Here is an 18,085-nt window from a genome sequence, read left to right as displayed (position 1 = left end):
TGCCAATGAAGAACTAGGAGGAAAATGCAGAAGGAAGACTCTACACTGCACACTCTTTTCTATCACATATTTAACCATGTGAATGTGTTACTCAGTCACAAATAAATGTAAACCGAATGAAATCACAGCAACAATGGGAAACAAGAAAAGGTGACATCAATGTGAAATAAATTTTGAGGGATACCAGGAAGCAAGAAACCCAATGAATTTGGGCTAACAGAGAAATCAGAGCAGAAAACATTGCAATTCAAGAAATCAGAAGCAAGAGTGGGTTCTCTCAAGGAGGCAGCAATCTCAGAGTTGGTAAATGCAGAGCAGGGGTGGGCAGGGAAGGAATCATTATGGCAACTCAATAAAGAGCTGCAGTGGAACAGCTAGGACAGGTGGACCCCTTTTCTCCCTCTCTCCCTTCCCCCATGGACCCTTTGTCAGCAGCAACATTGGGCCTTTGCCCTCAGGCTAAAGTTGCCCGAGGAGGACTCTAGGGAGTGTGCTGAGACCTCCACAACGAATAGGCAAAAGAAAACAAAAGGAAAACCAGCCTCAGTCAAGAGCGAAACCCTCTAAAGGTCTCCACCCCCAGAGAAAAGCCCTCCTTACTTTATCAGTTGTGGGGGTCCCGGCCTTCCTGCCTCTCAACCCACATAACCTAAAGGGAAACCTGCCTGTTGACAAGCTCTACCCACTTAAACAGAACCCACAGCCGGCCCTCCCATTCCGGGGAGAGGTTTGTGGGGGAAACAGATCAATGCAATTGTAGAGGAAACCCATGCCATCCACCCATGAAAGCTAACATAGATCTTCATTCATAAATATGACCAGACAACTAAGGGTCACCAGACATTTGAGGAAAACTATCAACATGAAGGAGAAGGACCAAAATAAACAAATGGAACTGACCCCAGAGGAAAGAGAGATAATTAAAGGAATAGAAGAAAACGTAAAACAAATATATTGTGATTTGTATCGCCAGAGAGCCTGGCCAGTGCTGTTCTACCAGATTAGAATATTTTACAACTTCCCCTTCTATCCCCTGAAAAGAAAACTAAGTAATTGGGCAAAGATTTACTAATTCCTTACAATGTGTCAGGAAGCAGGGATTCTGAGATTTGTAATTATCTTTCCTCTAGAAGCTAATGGTAGGGAAATCTGACAAGTCAGTTATGATGTAATGTGTCGAATTCTATGATAGATTGAGCACAGAAGAGGGCACCTTGTCAGCTGGAAGGGCACGTTTCACAGAGCAGGTATCTCTTCAACATTAGTGGATAAAAAAGGAGGGAGTCATGATGTTCATAGGGGAACAGCTTGAACAAACACAGCACATTCGGGGAAATAAGCTTAGCGGGACATGGGTGATGTTCAAGTCTGAGCATGAGTGAGTGGTGGGGGATGAAGACAGAAAGGTGGGCAGGGCTGGGAACCTGTGCTATGCTTACAGTGGAAACACTATCCTCTAGGCTAGGGTTTTCCAGACATGTTCAGGGAAAAGAGTCCTTGAGAGGCCCTTTGTAGAACAAACAAAATGCTGATATATTTAACTCTTTCTTATGTACTGGAAATAACTTTCCTAGCAGAAACTCTGACTGTGTTCTAGGTTATCAATATAAAATCACAACCACAAGCCTAGTCACATCAGAATGTGTGCGATCCATTGTTTTTTTCGTTTTTTCCCTGATGCTTATTTGTTGCAGATCAATCGTCAGCTAGAAGAAAATCAGTAGTAGAAAAGGGTGACAGAGATTTGAGAAAACTTTATGCAAGAAAAACTGAAAAATGAAACAATTCAATCCCTTCACTTAATTCTTTCTCTGAACTAAGAAAAATATAGTCAGTATTTGACTTTATCTGCAGGCATTCCCCTGGACTCCCCAGGTCTACAGATTTCTCGGTAACCTAGTTTAAAAATCACTTCTGAATGCATTAGGCAACTGAAGATCTTTAAAGGGGACCCAACACCAGGGCCAGGCCACTCCTTGTTGGGGGAGAGACACACAAAGGACATCTGGTACAGAATCAGAAAGTAGAGCTAAAATGTGGAAGCTGGATAGGTAGCCAATGTTGCAGCAATCTAGAGGACCAGGCAGAAGAAGGATGGGAGAAAGAGGAGGCTTCAGGGATTACAGGACCATCAGGCTATTCCGGAGCTAATCCCATTCACATTGAACATGCCAGGAAACTGTCAACCTGCTTCCCTGGGTCTAATGCATCGTCTTAGGGGGGTAAAATCAGGTTAGATAATACGGTCAGTTACAGGATTTAGAGTTAACATTCTTCTGGTGATGTGGAGGACGGATGGGGTGGGGCGGGAAGGGAAGCGAGGCAATCAATTAGGAACGTACAATTCAGTCATGCAGGAGAGAGGGGATGAGGGCCTAGACTAGAATGTTGCCCAGGGGGATAGAAAGGAGTGGTGGCAGTCGAGAAGCTTTGGGGATGAGGAAGCCACTGGGATTGGGGAGTAATCTGGGCAAGAGAGAGGAAGGAATCCTTGATGACTCCCAAGTCTTGGACAATTATGTGGGTGTAGTAGTACCATTCACTGAGATGGGGAGAGCCTGGAGGGAGAACAAGTCTGGGTTGGAAGTGGAGTGGGGAGATGAGTTAAGTTTGGGGCATGCCAAATATGGGGTGGTTTGGGGGTATCCAAGTGGACACATTCAGAGGTAGCTGCACTTACAAATCCACAGTTCAGGGCTGCAGTTATACATTTGAGGTTTATCACTATAAGGTGATAGTGAAAACCATGAAAATGGATGGGAACCATCCAAGGCAAACATGTAGAATGAGAAGAGGGGAGGGGATGAGCATGAGGTTGGGAGAGACCAAAGTTTTAAGAGGTACAAGGGAAAAAGGAATCACATGAAGAAGGATTCTGAGAGGCAAGATGGGAGAGTTTTCAGAAGGATGACAACAAAATAATAGGTCAACAGACTACTGGAAATGTCACTGAAAATTAACTCTAAAAAGTATTCAGCCCAAGTGAGAGAGTGGCATGGCCCTATATACACTACCAAACGTAAAATCGATAGCTAGTGGGAAGCAGCCGCATAGCACAGGGAGATCAGCTCCGTGCTTTGTGACCACCTAGAGGGGTGGGATAGGGAGGGTGGGAGGGAGGGAGACGCAAGAGGGAAGACATATGGGGACATATGTATATGCATAACTGATTCACTTTGTTATAAAGCAGAAACTAACACACCATTGTAAAGCAATTATACTCCAATAAAGATATTAAAAAAAATAAAAAGTATTCAGCCCAAACTATTGTGCTAATAATGGTGGAAGCAGTTTCAGGGGGATATTGTAAGCAGAAGTCAGGAAGTGGAGGCAGGGAGATTGGACAATTCTCTCTTGAAGTTGGTCACGTGAACAAACGTGGCATTGTCGGCAACTCTGGTCCCTTCAGCGACCTCTCTCTCGGGGCTAGACTGATCTGATGGTCACAGGGTCCTTGCAGCTCTGGCATGCTGCCATGGTATGAAGCTGCTCCTGGAGAAGTCCTCGAGCCCCTTTTAGTTCTTGTGATAATTTTCCTTTAGTGGAACTAAGGTTCCTTGTCTAAGAACTGAAGCCTCTGACTTGACTGATCAAAGTTTATCACATGCATTGAAGCCACCTACTTGGCAGATGTAGTGAGATCTGCGCCCAGGACAGGATGCTGGGGCGTGGGAGGGGAAGACAGCAGGTGGTAACTATGCAGATAGCATGCCTATCAGAGGAGTTTGTTACATTTCCTATTTGTGTCTCAAAACAATCTTATAGGAATCACCAAAGCAATCTTATCATGGTTTCTAGACCAGGTTGGGATGTGGGGTAGGGATTTCCACAGCTACTTTTATTTCGAAGGCCATCTGATAAGACCATCAAAAGCCATTCAGAAACGCGTAATTCTACACACTTCAATGATTCAATTCGTTGTCAAGACGCTGGGTGTTTTTGATGTTGTTCATTTGTTTTTTGCTAGTATGTAAGGACTTGGCAATTATTTGGAAAACTCGTTATCATAGGCTAAACAAATAGCATAAAACCCAAGGTGAGAGTGTTTCTCTATATCTTAACAGCTTTCAAGCATCTTTCATGCACATAGGATTTCATAACAACCTAGAGGATAAGCAAGGTGGGTACAACTGCCCATTTGGATATGAGGAAACTGAGATCTGCAGAGGGAGAGTGATAGGCTCGAGGTCCACAGCAATTTATTGGTACACCAAGGGCTAGAATTCAGGTCTCTTAACTGCAGCCTATTTTCCCTAGTCCAAACGGATACATTGGCATCAACAGTTATCTGATGGACTGGAACAGTGTAGACAGACAACTTGGCTAAATCAAGCTAATATTCCTACTTTAACTTCAATCCCAGAGTTTTGGCCTGAATTACCCCAAGACGCTACTTCTCTTGGCCTTGGAAAAGGGTATTTTTCTTGAATTATCTTTCCAGCTAAATTTTCTTTACTAATTGTCAGCACTCCTCTTTGCTTTATGCCATGTAGACTTGCCTCGAAAAGCCGCCGGGACTTCGTTGGGTTTAAAGATGAAAGAAATGTTAACAAGCAGTTAGCCAGTGGGAAGCCAGTCGCAAAATCGATCCAAGCTTTTGTTGATGTTTCTTTCTTTCCCCATCTACCAGGTTCCCGATTTATATTAGTAAGATTGAAATTGAAATAATTCTATTGCTGGTGGATTCATTTGGCTCTTTCCTTGAAACTGGTGAACCCCAAACGTTAGACAGCGATAGGAAAGTACTGCCATTGTCTGTTAAGAAGTCTATGACATTTCAAGGCAAGAATGAATGTATGGAAGAAGAAACTTGTTTCTTCTTTACTAACGAAAGGGAAAGCCTGGAAGTGAATGAGATGGGTAGGTAAAAAAAAAATAGAAAAAAAAAACCTTTACGTAACTTTTTTTGCCGGGAGAGAAGACTGCGAAGCACATTTTCCAGGAAGTGTGGGCTGCGACGATTGTGCGCTCTTAACTAATCCTGAGTAAGGTGGCCACTTTGACAGTCTTCTCATGCTGCCTCTGCCACCTTCTCGGTCAGAAGACATCATTTCAACTCGAACGCAGCATGATCGAAACGTACAGCCAACCTTCTCCCCGCTCTGTGGCCACTGGACCACCCGTCAGTATGAAAATTTTTATGTATTTACTGACTGTTTTTCTTATCACCCAGATGATTGGGTCAGCGCTTTTTGCTGTGTATCTTCACAGAAGATTGGACAAGGTAAGATGAACCGTAGGCCTTTATTAACTAAATTTGGGGTTCTTATAGATGTGTGGGTTGGTTGGTTTTAGTTCTACCCAAATGATGGACAATGGTAAGAACCCAAATAGATAAGTGGTCTTGTGGCGCAGTGGTTGTGGGCTAGTTAGTGAGATGTTCCACTCTTTTCTCTGGTCAAGAACCTTGGCTCTGGAGTCAGACTGCTGGGTTCAAATATTGACTCGGTCCCCTACTAGTTCTGTGATCCCAGGCAAGTTATTTGCCATTTCTATGCCTCAGTTTCCACATTTGAGAAATGGGGATGTTAATGGTACCCACCTCATAGATTAAATTCAAGCTAAGACCAGAGCCAGGCACAAAATAAGTACTATGTAGGCATGAGCTATAATGATTTGCTAAGGTTTTGCTTAAAAAGTAAACTATTTTTTTTTCTGATGGAGACAACTGTTTTTCTTCTAAATCTCCAACTAGACAAGGAAAGCATCAATCTGAGCTGAAAATGCATAGTTTCAGGTTAGCATAGACATGGGTAAGTCCCTGAAAGTGGCGTTCTCTGTATAATTCTTCAAATGCTGATTGTAGTTGCAAGCTGCTCAGTTTCCCGCTGAGATGTTTTACGTTCTCAAACGGTTGGACATACAGAACAAAAGAGTGGAGGAAGTTAGCAGGTCGTTCTGCATTCTTAAGAAAAATAACCATTAGGATTTATCCTGTTTCCATGCGTTTACCCACCTCCACTCATAAGCATTATTGGCTGTGTTGAAAAAATCCCAATCATAGATGAAAAGGAGAAATTTGGTCCATTACTTGGCTGTTCCTAAAAGTCTAGATGTGGGAATTGTGGATGCACAGCATCTGAAGACTGCGTTTTCTCAGGGATGTGCGAGTGGCCATTATCGGGATGCCAATCTTGAATTAAGACTAGGAGGTTACCTATTGGGAGAAGGTGGAGCTGGAACAATTGAGGCAATTCTTGGGTTACCCAGATTTCAGGTTTCACTGCTGAGAAAAGAGCAGGGGTCTGGGTCTGCTTGTTTGTTTGTTTGTGTTTGGTCTGCTGGGCTCTGCCAATCAAATGCCTGGACATAAGCCTAGCCTCTAGGGGAAATACTGACCTGGGTAGATTCAAGTTTACCCTGGCACTTGGGTGTTCTCTTAATGACGGTGAAAGCCACCGGCTAGCTGGATCTTGTTTTGAATCTAAAAATGTAATCTGAATATAAGAAAATAGCACAGAATTAGTTGATTAAACAAGTGAATTCCATCTATTTACTTATTCTAAGACATTGGAAAATAAAATATCTCATTACCTTTGGGAATGAAAGATGATTTCTTTAAAAATGAAAATGTTTTCTGCAAATACTAAACTTAAAAAGAGAGAGATGTAATTAGAACTCAAGTTATTGATACACATTGCAAATTACCTTCACCAGAGCACTGCAACACAAACACTAAAACTAAGTGGGCAAATTAGCTCAGCAGAAAACTATTTTATAGACTGTGTTTATAATGACCAATCATTACTGAAGCAATGGGAAATATGACCATTAGAGAATGTTGCTGCTACAATACACGGGAAAAAGTACCCTTTGTGATGAAATTTCATTAGAATAGCTGTGATTTCTACCTAGCATTGCAGACCACATGACATTTTCTTTGCTGGCTTTTGTAGAGTTTTTAAACTGCTAATACCAGATATCAGTAATCCAGTATACTAACTTGTTATTATGCCCCGTTTATATCTGCAAAGTCCTCCTCATGTCGTTGAGGCCATGAAGTGATTGTAGAGGCAGACAGAAGTACAATGTCTCATGTCCCTGTTATTTCATAAATAGATAGAAGATGAAAGGAATCTTCATGAAGATTTTGTGTTCATGAAAACGATACAGCGTTGCAGCAAAGGAGAGGGGTCCTTATCATTACTGAACTGTGAGGAAATTCGAAGCCGGTTTGAAGACCTGGTCACGGTAAGGACCTCAGTTGTTGGGAAAAGTGTCACTGAAAAGTTTTGGTTGAGAAAACCTGCTAGGTTGGGACACTAAAACGTGACCATGTAAAATTTAAACATGTGTTATATATATACTATAGATGCATATCGCCATCATATGTACATACATGTATATATGGGTATGTGTATCAAAAAAACAGAAATGAAGCCAAAATCCTACGGTTAAAAGGGAAAGGAAAGTTGGAAGTGTGCTCGTCGAAAGGAATGCCCTTAAGAAGAACAAAAGTGACTCTCTCTGGGGAAGATACACACTCTCATGGACACATTCACACATGCACATGAGCTCAGACATGCAGATGCCTCAGGGGAAAGGATGAAGTCTACCAAGTTTGTTTTTTGCATTTTCTTATCTTTCCATCCAAACCTTGATGCCTTCCCACTGTGGACCCAGGGTCTGGTCCCCATTTCCCAGAGAAGCGATAACCATTGGCCACTGCAGCGTTGTCAGGCCACAGGTTAAGGGTTTGCCTTTACTGGGGGCGGTGGGGACTTCTGAACACTGATAGACTCTAACATATGAAGGAACGCTTCTCTCATGATGGGATTTCAGGTGCCATGTAAGTGAAATCTTTTCCTTTTACTGTGAGGAGAGGTGTGGGCAATTGGCGATGGACTGTCTCAGTACCGCTCGAACCAGACCCTGTATCATACCACCTGCTCATGGAGTCAGTCCCCTCTAGGGCCAATCAAGACCTGAGGCAGAAAGTCTGAAGCCTTCTAGCCCAACAGACTGGTGCCCAGCATGAAGTAACTGCAGTGGCCTATGATAGGTACCTAAAGCAAGAGTTTCTAGACCGTTTACTGAGGACATGCCCACAACATTAATTCCATCGCTGTAGACAAGGGGTCTAGGAGCTCTTTCTCCAGAAGAAGAACAGCAAGAAGCCTTTCTGCCTGTTTCCCCCTCAGAACACTGAGTCAGATACCTTGGGCCCTCCGGGGACTTGGGGGTCGTGACTAGGAGGCCGCATCCAGGCTGAGGGCGGCGCTGTGCCAGATGGGTGGGTATCTGGAGAAACCAACAGGAGTTAGCTCTCACATGTGGATAATATGTAATTAACCTGGGAGTGAAGGACCTGAGAGCTTAGTTCTGAGCTTATTCCTGTCCTCCTGTACTGTCCCCGGTGTGTCATTTTTAATCCAGTAGTGAGGACTCCGAAAGCTTATTCCTGGGTCACCTACGGGGATCTGAATGAAGCTCAAATCTCTTGCTGGCTTTTAGGTTCTTTACACTAATCTATGTTTTAGAGAAAGACTCCTAACTCTTTATTTGCAAGGCCTGAAAACGATTTGAGTTTCTCTAGTTCTTCAAGGCTTCTGGCCAGTATTACAGGGTATTGGAAGGTGTTGCAAATTTAAATGGGAATAAAGCCACTTTGAGAACAACGCTTAATAATCCAAGTAGCATATTTAATGTGCCGGGCTGTGTGACCTTGAGCAAATGACTTCACCTCTCTGGGCCTCATTTTTCTCATCTATCCAATGAGAGGGCTGAGATGATCTGCCAGGGCACTACCAGCTCTGACATCCTGTAATTATGTGATCAGACTTCAGTTACCCGCAAAGGCAGTGAGAGTGGCTGTTGGTGTCTTCCCTCCCTCCCTCTTTCTTACTGAGAGTTTTACATTTGTACTGCCAGTTCCTCATGGCTGTATTTCAGGTTGGATATGTAAAGCTTCCCAAATCAGCTACCCAGGACAAAAGTAAGGAAGAAAGTCAGTTTGGCCTCTTTGCTTATGCTTGCATGAAAAAAGTGACAGCTCCCAAGTTTCATACTCTGGAAAGGCAGACCTTCTCAGGCATGTCCGCCAGGGCTCCTTCCGTGCAACAGAGGAAGCCCCTTGCCTCCAGTGCTGCGGGGTGGAGTCCGAGTCAACGTCATCTGCGCCAACGATGCGCACGACAATCAGACACAAAGTACTCCAGCTCCCCAGTCCTGTTCCAACGATTGACCCCCGTTCCAATATCTATTCCCCGAAACTTCTCATTCTAAAACAATATTTTGGACTTTTTTTTTAACCCAACAGGCCAACTACAAAATAACCCCCAAACTGGATTATTTATATTCTTAGCTAATGTTAGCAGCCTTTCTTTCTGGGTCACAGTCTGATTGGTCCAGAACAACCCAAGGCCTGAATCACAGGAAGGGGTCTTCGAAATCATCAGATCCAATTATCAACCCAGAGCTGCTTCTTCTCCCCACAGCCGCTACCCAGAGGTCACTCAATCTCTGTTTGAACACCTCTAGTGACGGGGAACTCATTATTTCTTGAGGCAGGTCGCACCAAGCTGTCACTCTGGGTGGAAGATGGGATTCGGGGCTGATGTTAGAGTAGATGAAGGCGGCATTTTAAATAGTATAATTACACATTAAAACTTTCTCCCTCCCCCCAGCTCCCTGCTAGAATGATCAGTCCCATGATTGTCTGCTCGCCAATGCCCGAGGTGTCTTTGATAAGGTCAAAGCATCTCCTTTTCGAGTTAAAGGTCAAGCTATCCAACCCTGCCACATGGAGTTCCCACTAAGAGAGAAATAACTAATTCCAGATTTTCTGAAAGTCAACTTTCAAAAGTCTTTCAGTTGAGGTGGGGAGTGAAGCAAGAGGGGTAAAAAGGCTCTGGGGAGTGTGGCTGGGGCAGAGTTCACAGAAAGGCAAGGCCGGGTGCATAAAGGGCAAACTTTGCTGACTTCACATTTTCATGTTGGCCAAGCCCTGACACCAATGCAACCACCTAGCCTAAAAGTATCTCACCCTCGATCACCACACTCCATCTTTTGAAAAGACACGAAATATTCATTTGTTTGCTTGTTATCTCACAAACATTTTCCTGTTGCAGCACTTTCACACTGCCACACTTCAGCTCAAGTGGAAAGTTGAAGCTCTGGGCCCCGTGAGAGTTTTGAGGCGCGGGCCCCCGGTTAGGCTCCATGACTTACACCCTCACATCTGGCACTCAAGCCGAGCGTACAAGGAACCCCTCAGCAGTAACAACACTAATACCTTATTGGGGAGGAACGAAAAGGAAGGGCGCTGTAGAAAATTGATTCCAGGAACTGGAAGGCACACAGGACTTTGATTATCAGAAGACGTGAAAATACTATTGCCTTCCTTATCTGTGCTCAGAGTACAGCGTTAAGCCCAGCCTCGGAACGTGATCTCAGTTTCTACTGTCGGCTTCAACCTCAGATTCCTTGGGTGACCTCATGCCTGCCCGTTAAGCCCACCGTGCCTTTTATTCAGTATCTTTAAATCTTTAAAACGGCAACAGCAGCCTTTATTACCTTCCAGTCTGTGTAGATGGTACTCTCTGCTATAGCTTCTTTAAGTGCCTCTAGCCTTCCTGCAGTTGCTAATGAGAAGAAACCCCTTAAGAAGTGCTGCGTTTGGCTTGGAATGGAACATCAGCCGCATTGGGAGATTACCTGAGTTTCCTATACGCGCTGATGATTCTAAGTAAGAACGGGCCACACAAGGCAACCAGCAACAAGAGAATCTCTTCAGCCCATTGACGGGGACAACAAAATTTTTTTTTAAAGTCTGAGGATCTTTTCATAGTCTGGGATTTCTTCCCAAGGTCAAACTTACTATTTCCATTTCCTAAGAGATTTCAGACCAGTTTTATTCTAATAGATACATACCATGGTTTATGTTAATAATATTCTATATACCAGTTCCCAGGGTAGAATCTGCTCCCCATTCAGCATTATTTAACTCGTCAAAGCCAGGGAGGTTGGGGTCATAGGAGGGGTCAGGATGGCAGTCATTGGTCTGGAGAGAGCACTGGAAGATAATAAAGCCCAGATTCTGTTTCCAGGTTCACCCCTGGGCTTTCTGGGCTGTCAGCTCATCTGTCAAAGCCATGGGCTCCTAATCGGTAGGATGGAATTAATGACAGGACCTGAGTCTATATGATAATCTTCACCAGAAACAGGCAACAGAGTAATGGCAGGTGCCAAATGAATGAAACCTCCCTCCAAAGCCCCCGCCAGGGTTCCTGTCAAAATGACCTTTTGCCATGATTCTTATTTTAGGGTATAATGCAAAGCAAAGAAGTGAAGAAGAAAGAAAAAAACTTTGAAATGCACAAAGGTAGGTTGCTCTTTACCATTTCTATAAATACTTAAAAACTAAAAGGAAGCTTTAGGCCGATCATACTGAACAACCCAGTGTTGGATCAGGGAACCTGTAGCCCTGGAAATAAAACAGGAACACAATTGCCACATCAATACCTTCTCTGGTGCCTGTGATTTAGAAAGGAGTTGTATGGACATATTTATAGTGAAGCCTGTGTTCCTTTAGTGCTGACGATACCAAGTATGAAGAAATCACATTATTTTCAACACCTTAATCAAAGCAACCAAACAGCCTAGTACCACCTACAGAGGATAAGATGACAAGACGGTCAGCATTTGGTAGCGGTGTCATTCATCACTCAACGAGAACAGTTTTTTCATGGGGAAACACGGCCAGGGAGCCTCGGAGACCCAGGAGTGATTCAGTGTGACAGCGCTGTTCTTTGCCCTGTTCTTGAGGTCAGAGCATCTCAAACATCCCAGGGTTGGAAGGGACCTTGACGGTTCTCAAATCCTGCACCATCCCCGGATCACGAATCTCCTTCACAACAGCACTGACCATTGACTGTCTGATCAAACATGCCTAGACACCTTCTAGCTCATAAAGCAGCCTGGGCCATCTCTGAAAAGCCCTAATAATTATAATAATAAGATTACTCTATACCCGAGAGAAGGCTTTTCTCCTCTGGAGTTGACATTTGTTCTTATAATCTCCACTAACTGAATCGAGTTCTGCTCTTTGGAGCCATACTAAAGAAAGTATATAATTCCTCTTCTACACAGCAGCTGTCCATATGTTGAAAACAACAGTCATGGCCCCTGAGCCTTTTCTTCTCCAGGGTAAACCTTCTCAGTGTCTCCCATTGTTTCTCCTATGACCCTTTCCAGGCTTTTTCTTGTCCTCGTTTAGGTCCTTTTCTGGACACACTAACTTTCTCTGTTCTTTTTAGAATGTAGCACCCCAAACCAAATACAATAATGCCTGGAGTGACCCAAGCAGCTGAGTATGGGGAAAATGGAGTGTTGGTAGATGGGTGTTGTTAGATAAACTGCTATAGCACAAAGTCAGCGTAAAAGCTGGTATGGCTTGAGTAAATTTAATACACACAAAGAAATACATACATACATACAGAGATACAGATACTGTTTTCTGAGGCAAAGAGCTTGCTTTAACCATTGGTTTGGATGCAAAGGGTCACCTGATTTCCATGAAGGCGTTGCTTTCAGAATGACTGTAAATATGTTGAGTGGTACCATGTTGTCTGTTAATTGCTGTGAAATTTGAGGAAACAGTTCATGTGGGTGCTGCCTAGCAGTCTTTGGGAAAATGATACACTTAACAAAGCTGGTCATTTAGGTCATGCAGCTTGACTCGTTATTCATAGGACACCTACAGAGTGTCCAGCTCCAGGCTCATTACTGGGAAAAAAAACCAAACCAACTTCCACACCGTGTCTGCACTTAGGAGATTCAGTATGTGTAATTAAGGAGCAAACCTTTTACATGAGCAACAATTAGAGGTAGATATAACACTGTGGCCAGTGCTTGACCAAATCAGACACCATAAGCATTTTACTAGCTAAGTGTGCAGACACGACCTTTGGGCCCACTAAGATGACCAATGGATGGGAGTTGTTCTTAAAATCAAGATTCAAAATGTGTTTAATGAAGATCATTTTCTTTAGCCTGTGTCAGTCTATGTAAAGCGGAGTCAAGTACTGAATGACGAGTGGAAGAATGGGCTCGGTGTAAAGAGCCGACTCAGTTGTTCAGATTTTAGAAACCAACATTCCCCTCTGGTTTCGAGGGATTTCAAGGCCATCTTATCCTTCCTTTCACATAACCTATTTAAGTACAGTCTCTGTGACCCAGCTGCAGAACTAGACCAAATCGTTCTGTGGCCAGTTTTGTGTTTCTTTGGCCTGACAGTTGGTCTTTGGTTTCATCTCAGGTGATCAGGATCCTCAGATCGCGGCACATGTCATCAGTGAGGCCAGTAGTAAAACAGCATCTGGTAAGTCCGAAGCATCTGAGCATCAGCCACCCGAGGGGGAAGGCCAGGAGGCTAAAGCAAGGCAGCCTAACAATTAGGCTCCCGTCTTCCTCCGGGGGCCAATTTACAAAGCTACCCAGACATGCCTCGTGCACTTGCCCTTGTCTTCAAAGTAGGCTCAAATGCACAGATGGGACTTGAAGGGACAAAAGGAGGTGGGAAGCAATCCCGATGTTCTCATTAGGTTCTTGCTCTGTGGCTGATTCTAAATGATGAATTACTGGGTGGAGGGACCATTATTCTGATAACACGGAAGAGATGGCACGTAGTGACCTGCTAACTGGGAGCATCCCTCGTCCTAACCCCTCTTCACTATATGCAAATGGGCCTCAAGGGGTATTTCCTGCCATCTGCCAATCCCTGTATGATTAGCCCCAGCTTCACTGGGGCCAACCTCAGGGAAATTAAGGGTAAAATCATTCTGCAAAGATCAATAGATGCCAGGATGTTAGATTTTCCAATGAAGTAACAACAGACGACATACTGTAATCTTTTCAACTCTCAATGATTTTCTTTCCGTATACGTTCTGCCATGTACCCCTTTCTCATAAAATACACTTATGGGAGAATATCACAACCATATCTGGTATGTCCAGGGTGGTCATCCACATGATACAGTCTCATCCAGATTGGATGGATGCCAGCAACAGAGACACCTCCTAGAAGAATAGCTCGCCTTGCATACATTTCACAATGCTCACATATTCTGCCGAAAGGCCCATGATGACTGTTGGTCCTAGCATGGTTGACAGTCCGCATCACAGTATGTCTGCAGGGGATCAGGTGAGAAGAAAGTCACATTTCTTACCCCACAAGCCTCTCAGATCTACTTGGTCACGCTGCTCCAAACTTGCCCTACATCTCACAGCAAGGATGAAAATTAGGTAAGGACTTACAAAGATAAACTTTGTGGACTCAAAGATAGGGAACCTGCCCGTGTTTTCTCAATCAGATGGTCCAAAAGCGAAAACATCATAATGAAGCATTTCTAGAGTGATCTGGAGGCCCAAGAAATGTCAGGCATTGCAGGATGCCTTTCCTAATTACTAAAGGATGAGTCTTAGCAGGTGGGGTCTTGCACCCTGATAGGCCTAAGAGCACCAAATAGGAGCTCAAATAAAAGCCCAAGGAAGCAAATGCATCGATACTTTCACTTCTCCCCACCCTCCACCCCCGGCAGTCTAGCTGTCTGTGGGGGCTGAGATTTGAAATCGGCTGCACACACTACTTTGAACCCAGTCAACATCTCAGGCGAGAAAAATGGCACATTGTTGGTGGGTACTTCGGCTTAGCCACAAGAATACAGGCACTTTCAAGTTGGTGGCGCCCACTACAATGGGAGATCAAAACACACAGTGAAATGACAGGTTTATTTTCATACTTCCTTGCCTAATTTTAGTCCCTGCTGTGGGAGGCGGATCGGGTTTGCTAGAGCATGATCAGGTAGGAAGAAATGGGGTCTTTTCTCTGTGCTGAGCTGAGCAAGAGAGATCGGCAAGTCTTCGACTTGGGAAAGTTCAAGGAAAGCGAGATACGAGTTAGTATTAGCAAGGACTTTGAGTATTTTGGAAGGCGTGATTTATGACCTGGGATTTCTAAGTCATTCACATTCTTTTAAGTTCAAGGGCAAACTGGCTTTAAGAGCTCTCAAGGGGAGAAGGAAACTCACTGGGCTCTGTTACTTGAGTTAATCTTCACATGTCTCTGAAATAGGCTGTAATATGAGCCCCGTGTTACAGGTAAGGAACTGAGAGGCTCAGGGAGATTGACTTGCCCAAGCTTAAATAAGGCCTGGATGGGAACCCAGCTCCGTCTGACTGTGCAACCCATGCTGATCGGTCAGCCGTGGCTCCTCCATAGACTGAGGGCTGGATGGGTCTTTCAGAATCCCTGACGACCCAAACTTCCACTCCTATGTGAAGCCAGTGTCCAACACGAAACCATATCGTCTGTTAGAATCTGAATCATGTACGCTCCACCTGACCACGGTTTTTTCCCCTCTCCATTACAGTTCTCCAGTGGGCCCCCAAAGGATACTACACCCTAAGCACCAACTTGGTAACCCTCGAAAACGGGAAACAGCTGGCCGTGAAAAGACAAGGACTCTATTACATCTACGCCCAAGTCACCTTCTGTTCCAATCGGGAAACTTCGAGTCAAGCTCCATTTATAGCCAGCCTCTGCCTAAAGTCCCCAGGTGGATCGGAGAGAATCTTACTGAGAGCTGCAAATACCCACAGTTCCTCCAAACCGTGCGGGCAGCAATCCATTCACTTGGGAGGAGTCTTTGAATTGCAACCGGGTGCTTCGGTGTTTGTCAACGTGACTGACCCAAGCCAAGTGAGCCACGGGACTGGCTTCACGTCGTTTGGCTTACTCAAGCTCTGAACGGTGTAAGCTGGCAGGTTGCGGCTGGGCTGACGCTGGCTGTCTTCACAATCCAGCAAAGCACTTAAGACCGCCCCACCGCAGCCCGTTGGACTGCCTATTTATAACCCTAGGATCCTCCTCATGGAGAACTATTTATTATACATCCCAAGGCATGCAGGGCTGCAATGAGTGAATTACCGGGCGGAGGAAACCCCTGTTCCATAAGAGCTTATATTCTGAAGCAGCAACCCCACTGATGCAGACATCCAGAGAGTCCTATGAAAAGACAAAGCCATTACACACAGCTCGAATTCTGAGTAAACAGCAGAAAATTAGCCAAGTTTAGTTTTGTTTCTTTGCGTGCAGTGTCCTTCAGTGGAGAATGTATTTGATTTCTCAGTGAAGATGCCGGAGGGAAACGCGGAGCCTCAGCTCACATTCAATTACGGTGGATTCTGGGTCCCTGCGGCCACGATGGAGGTGGGGCAGACTTTAGAAAGTATAATGCAATGGAGAACCGAAAACCCTGCTCCCCGCCAGTCACCCTGACACTCATTCGCATCCTTTCTTTCTCTCCTACACACACACACACACACACACACACACACACACACACACACACACACACACACACACACACACACACACACACAGAGTCAGGCTGTTGCTAATCAAGTATCTTATTTCAACCCTGTTCCTATCTCCACCACTGTCGATGGGGTAGGCGGGCAGGGGGGCAGCTCTGAGGCTTCCCACTCCTTCCAGAGAAATGACTGGATTTAAAGGAAATCTATTGTATCTACCTGCAGTCCCCATTGTTTCCAGAGTGAACTGGTGATTATCTTGTTATTTATTTTTTGAATAATAAAGATCTCTTAACATTATTGTGGTTACTTAGCATCTGAAGCCCCAGGCCAGGGGGGAGGGGGATCACTTGGAGGGAATGTTCCCAACCCTTGTGATACTTTCAGAAACTTGGTTCTGAAGCTTGTAGCACCACAAAATATCTTGGTGACAGCACACTCCCTGGAAGGCTGTGATAACCTTTGATGGATGACAGGAAAGCAGAGCCAGTGAAAAACCTGCTCAGGAAAGGTTGCAGAGGATTGAAAAAAGGCTGGGCTTTTTCTTGATTAATCACAGCTAAGCGAAGCTTAAAGAGAAGCAGTTGCTCATCTTTTTAATAGCTGTCAAGGCGGTTCTGCCTTAGGTGAGAGGACAGGGAACTGGGACAAACTGAAGGGAAGCATTGGCCTCTCAGTCTTGTCACTTCCAGTCAAGGGGCTTTTCATGTAAGAAGCCCAGAGTGGCTTCGTCATCCTTACCGGTAGGGGGCCCTTCTTAAGGCAAATACCACGTGTCCAGGCAGAAAAATATGACTGTAGCAATAAGACAGGGGCATGAGGAGAGTTGGGGGCAGCTCTACGGCCGCTGGCCCTGCTCTTTGGTCCTCGGGATGGCACAGTCCCTTCCTGGCTGAGTGACTTGGAAGGCCTTAGAGCATGAATTTCTAACACAAGGCTGAAGTCGTGCTAGACAGACTTGCTGGGCTGTGTATAGATACTTTCTCCAACAAGAGAACTTTGGTCTGAGCCCTCGTGACATTTGTGGATTCGAGGACTCAGTCAGGGATGTGTCCACAGTGCGATCTTGTCCTCTGGAGCAAAGATCCTTCTTCAGCGTTGCCCTCGGCACGGGAGACTTGAAGGAAGGCGGGCAGCGAGCAGACACTGCTCATGACGTTCTCACAGGTAGACCAGGACCCGGTCTAGCTGATGGGAGGGCTTGGCCCAGTCCCGAGGGAAGAAGACAGTACACAGGCCATGAATGTCCCTCCCTCAGGGTAGCTAAGCGCCCACTTTGGAGCACAGCCATGGGTAGGCAAGAGGGTCATAAGAAGGGAACTCATGTCCAGCCTGGACAAACCTTTTATAGTCTTTACACACTCACATCCTCTGTTTAAACCTTGCCCCTGCACTTCACGCCCCCTTCTTCTTCTTTGGAAATCATTATCTCCCAGACCATCTCTACCTCTAGTAACCATGTGGCTATGGCTAACAATATCTGTTATCAGAAGGAATGCTATAGACGCAGAAACAAATTTTCTAGGCGAGCTCCTCTGCTCCCATGCTTTCTGCTGCCCTCTACATGCCAGTTCCCGCAGCCCCAGCCCAGAACTTTCTCCTAAGCTTCAGGTTCACATAGCCAAGTGCCTTCAACCCCTCAGACGGCTTCCTCCTGACGTCACCCTTGCCCTTCCCAAGAACTCCAGGGCCCATCCCTCCCCCTCTCCTCCTCCTGTCCTACCTGCTCAAAGGGGGCTGTCTCTCCCAGCGCATGGGTTCAACGACCCCC

At 45.1% G+C, this 18,085-nt stretch overlaps 1 protein-coding gene across 1 annotated transcript; it reads left to right on the top strand.

Annotated features, from left to right (window-relative positions):
- Positions 1–4,869: 4,869 nt before the first annotated feature.
- CD40LG (CD40 ligand) lies at positions 4,870–16,701 on the top strand. Its single transcript, XM_019919029.3, has 5 exons — positions 4,870–5,224; positions 7,060–7,191; positions 11,266–11,323; positions 13,259–13,321; positions 15,372–16,701. Exons 1-5 carry the CDS (start codon positions 5,069–5,071, stop codon positions 15,746–15,748), a joined length of 786 nt encoding a protein of 261 aa, XP_019774588.1. The 5' UTR covers positions 4,870–5,068; the 3' UTR covers positions 15,749–16,701.
- The last annotated feature ends 1,384 nt before the right edge of the window (positions 16,702–18,085 follow it).

Source organism: Tursiops truncatus, chromosome X, assembly GCF_011762595.2.
Source record: "Tursiops truncatus isolate mTurTru1 chromosome X, mTurTru1.mat.Y, whole genome shotgun sequence".
NCBI lineage: Eukaryota > Metazoa > Chordata > Mammalia > Artiodactyla > Delphinidae > Tursiops > Tursiops truncatus.
The sequence above is the reverse complement of the archived record's forward strand: the minus strand, read 5'-3'. Positions and strand labels throughout refer to the sequence as shown.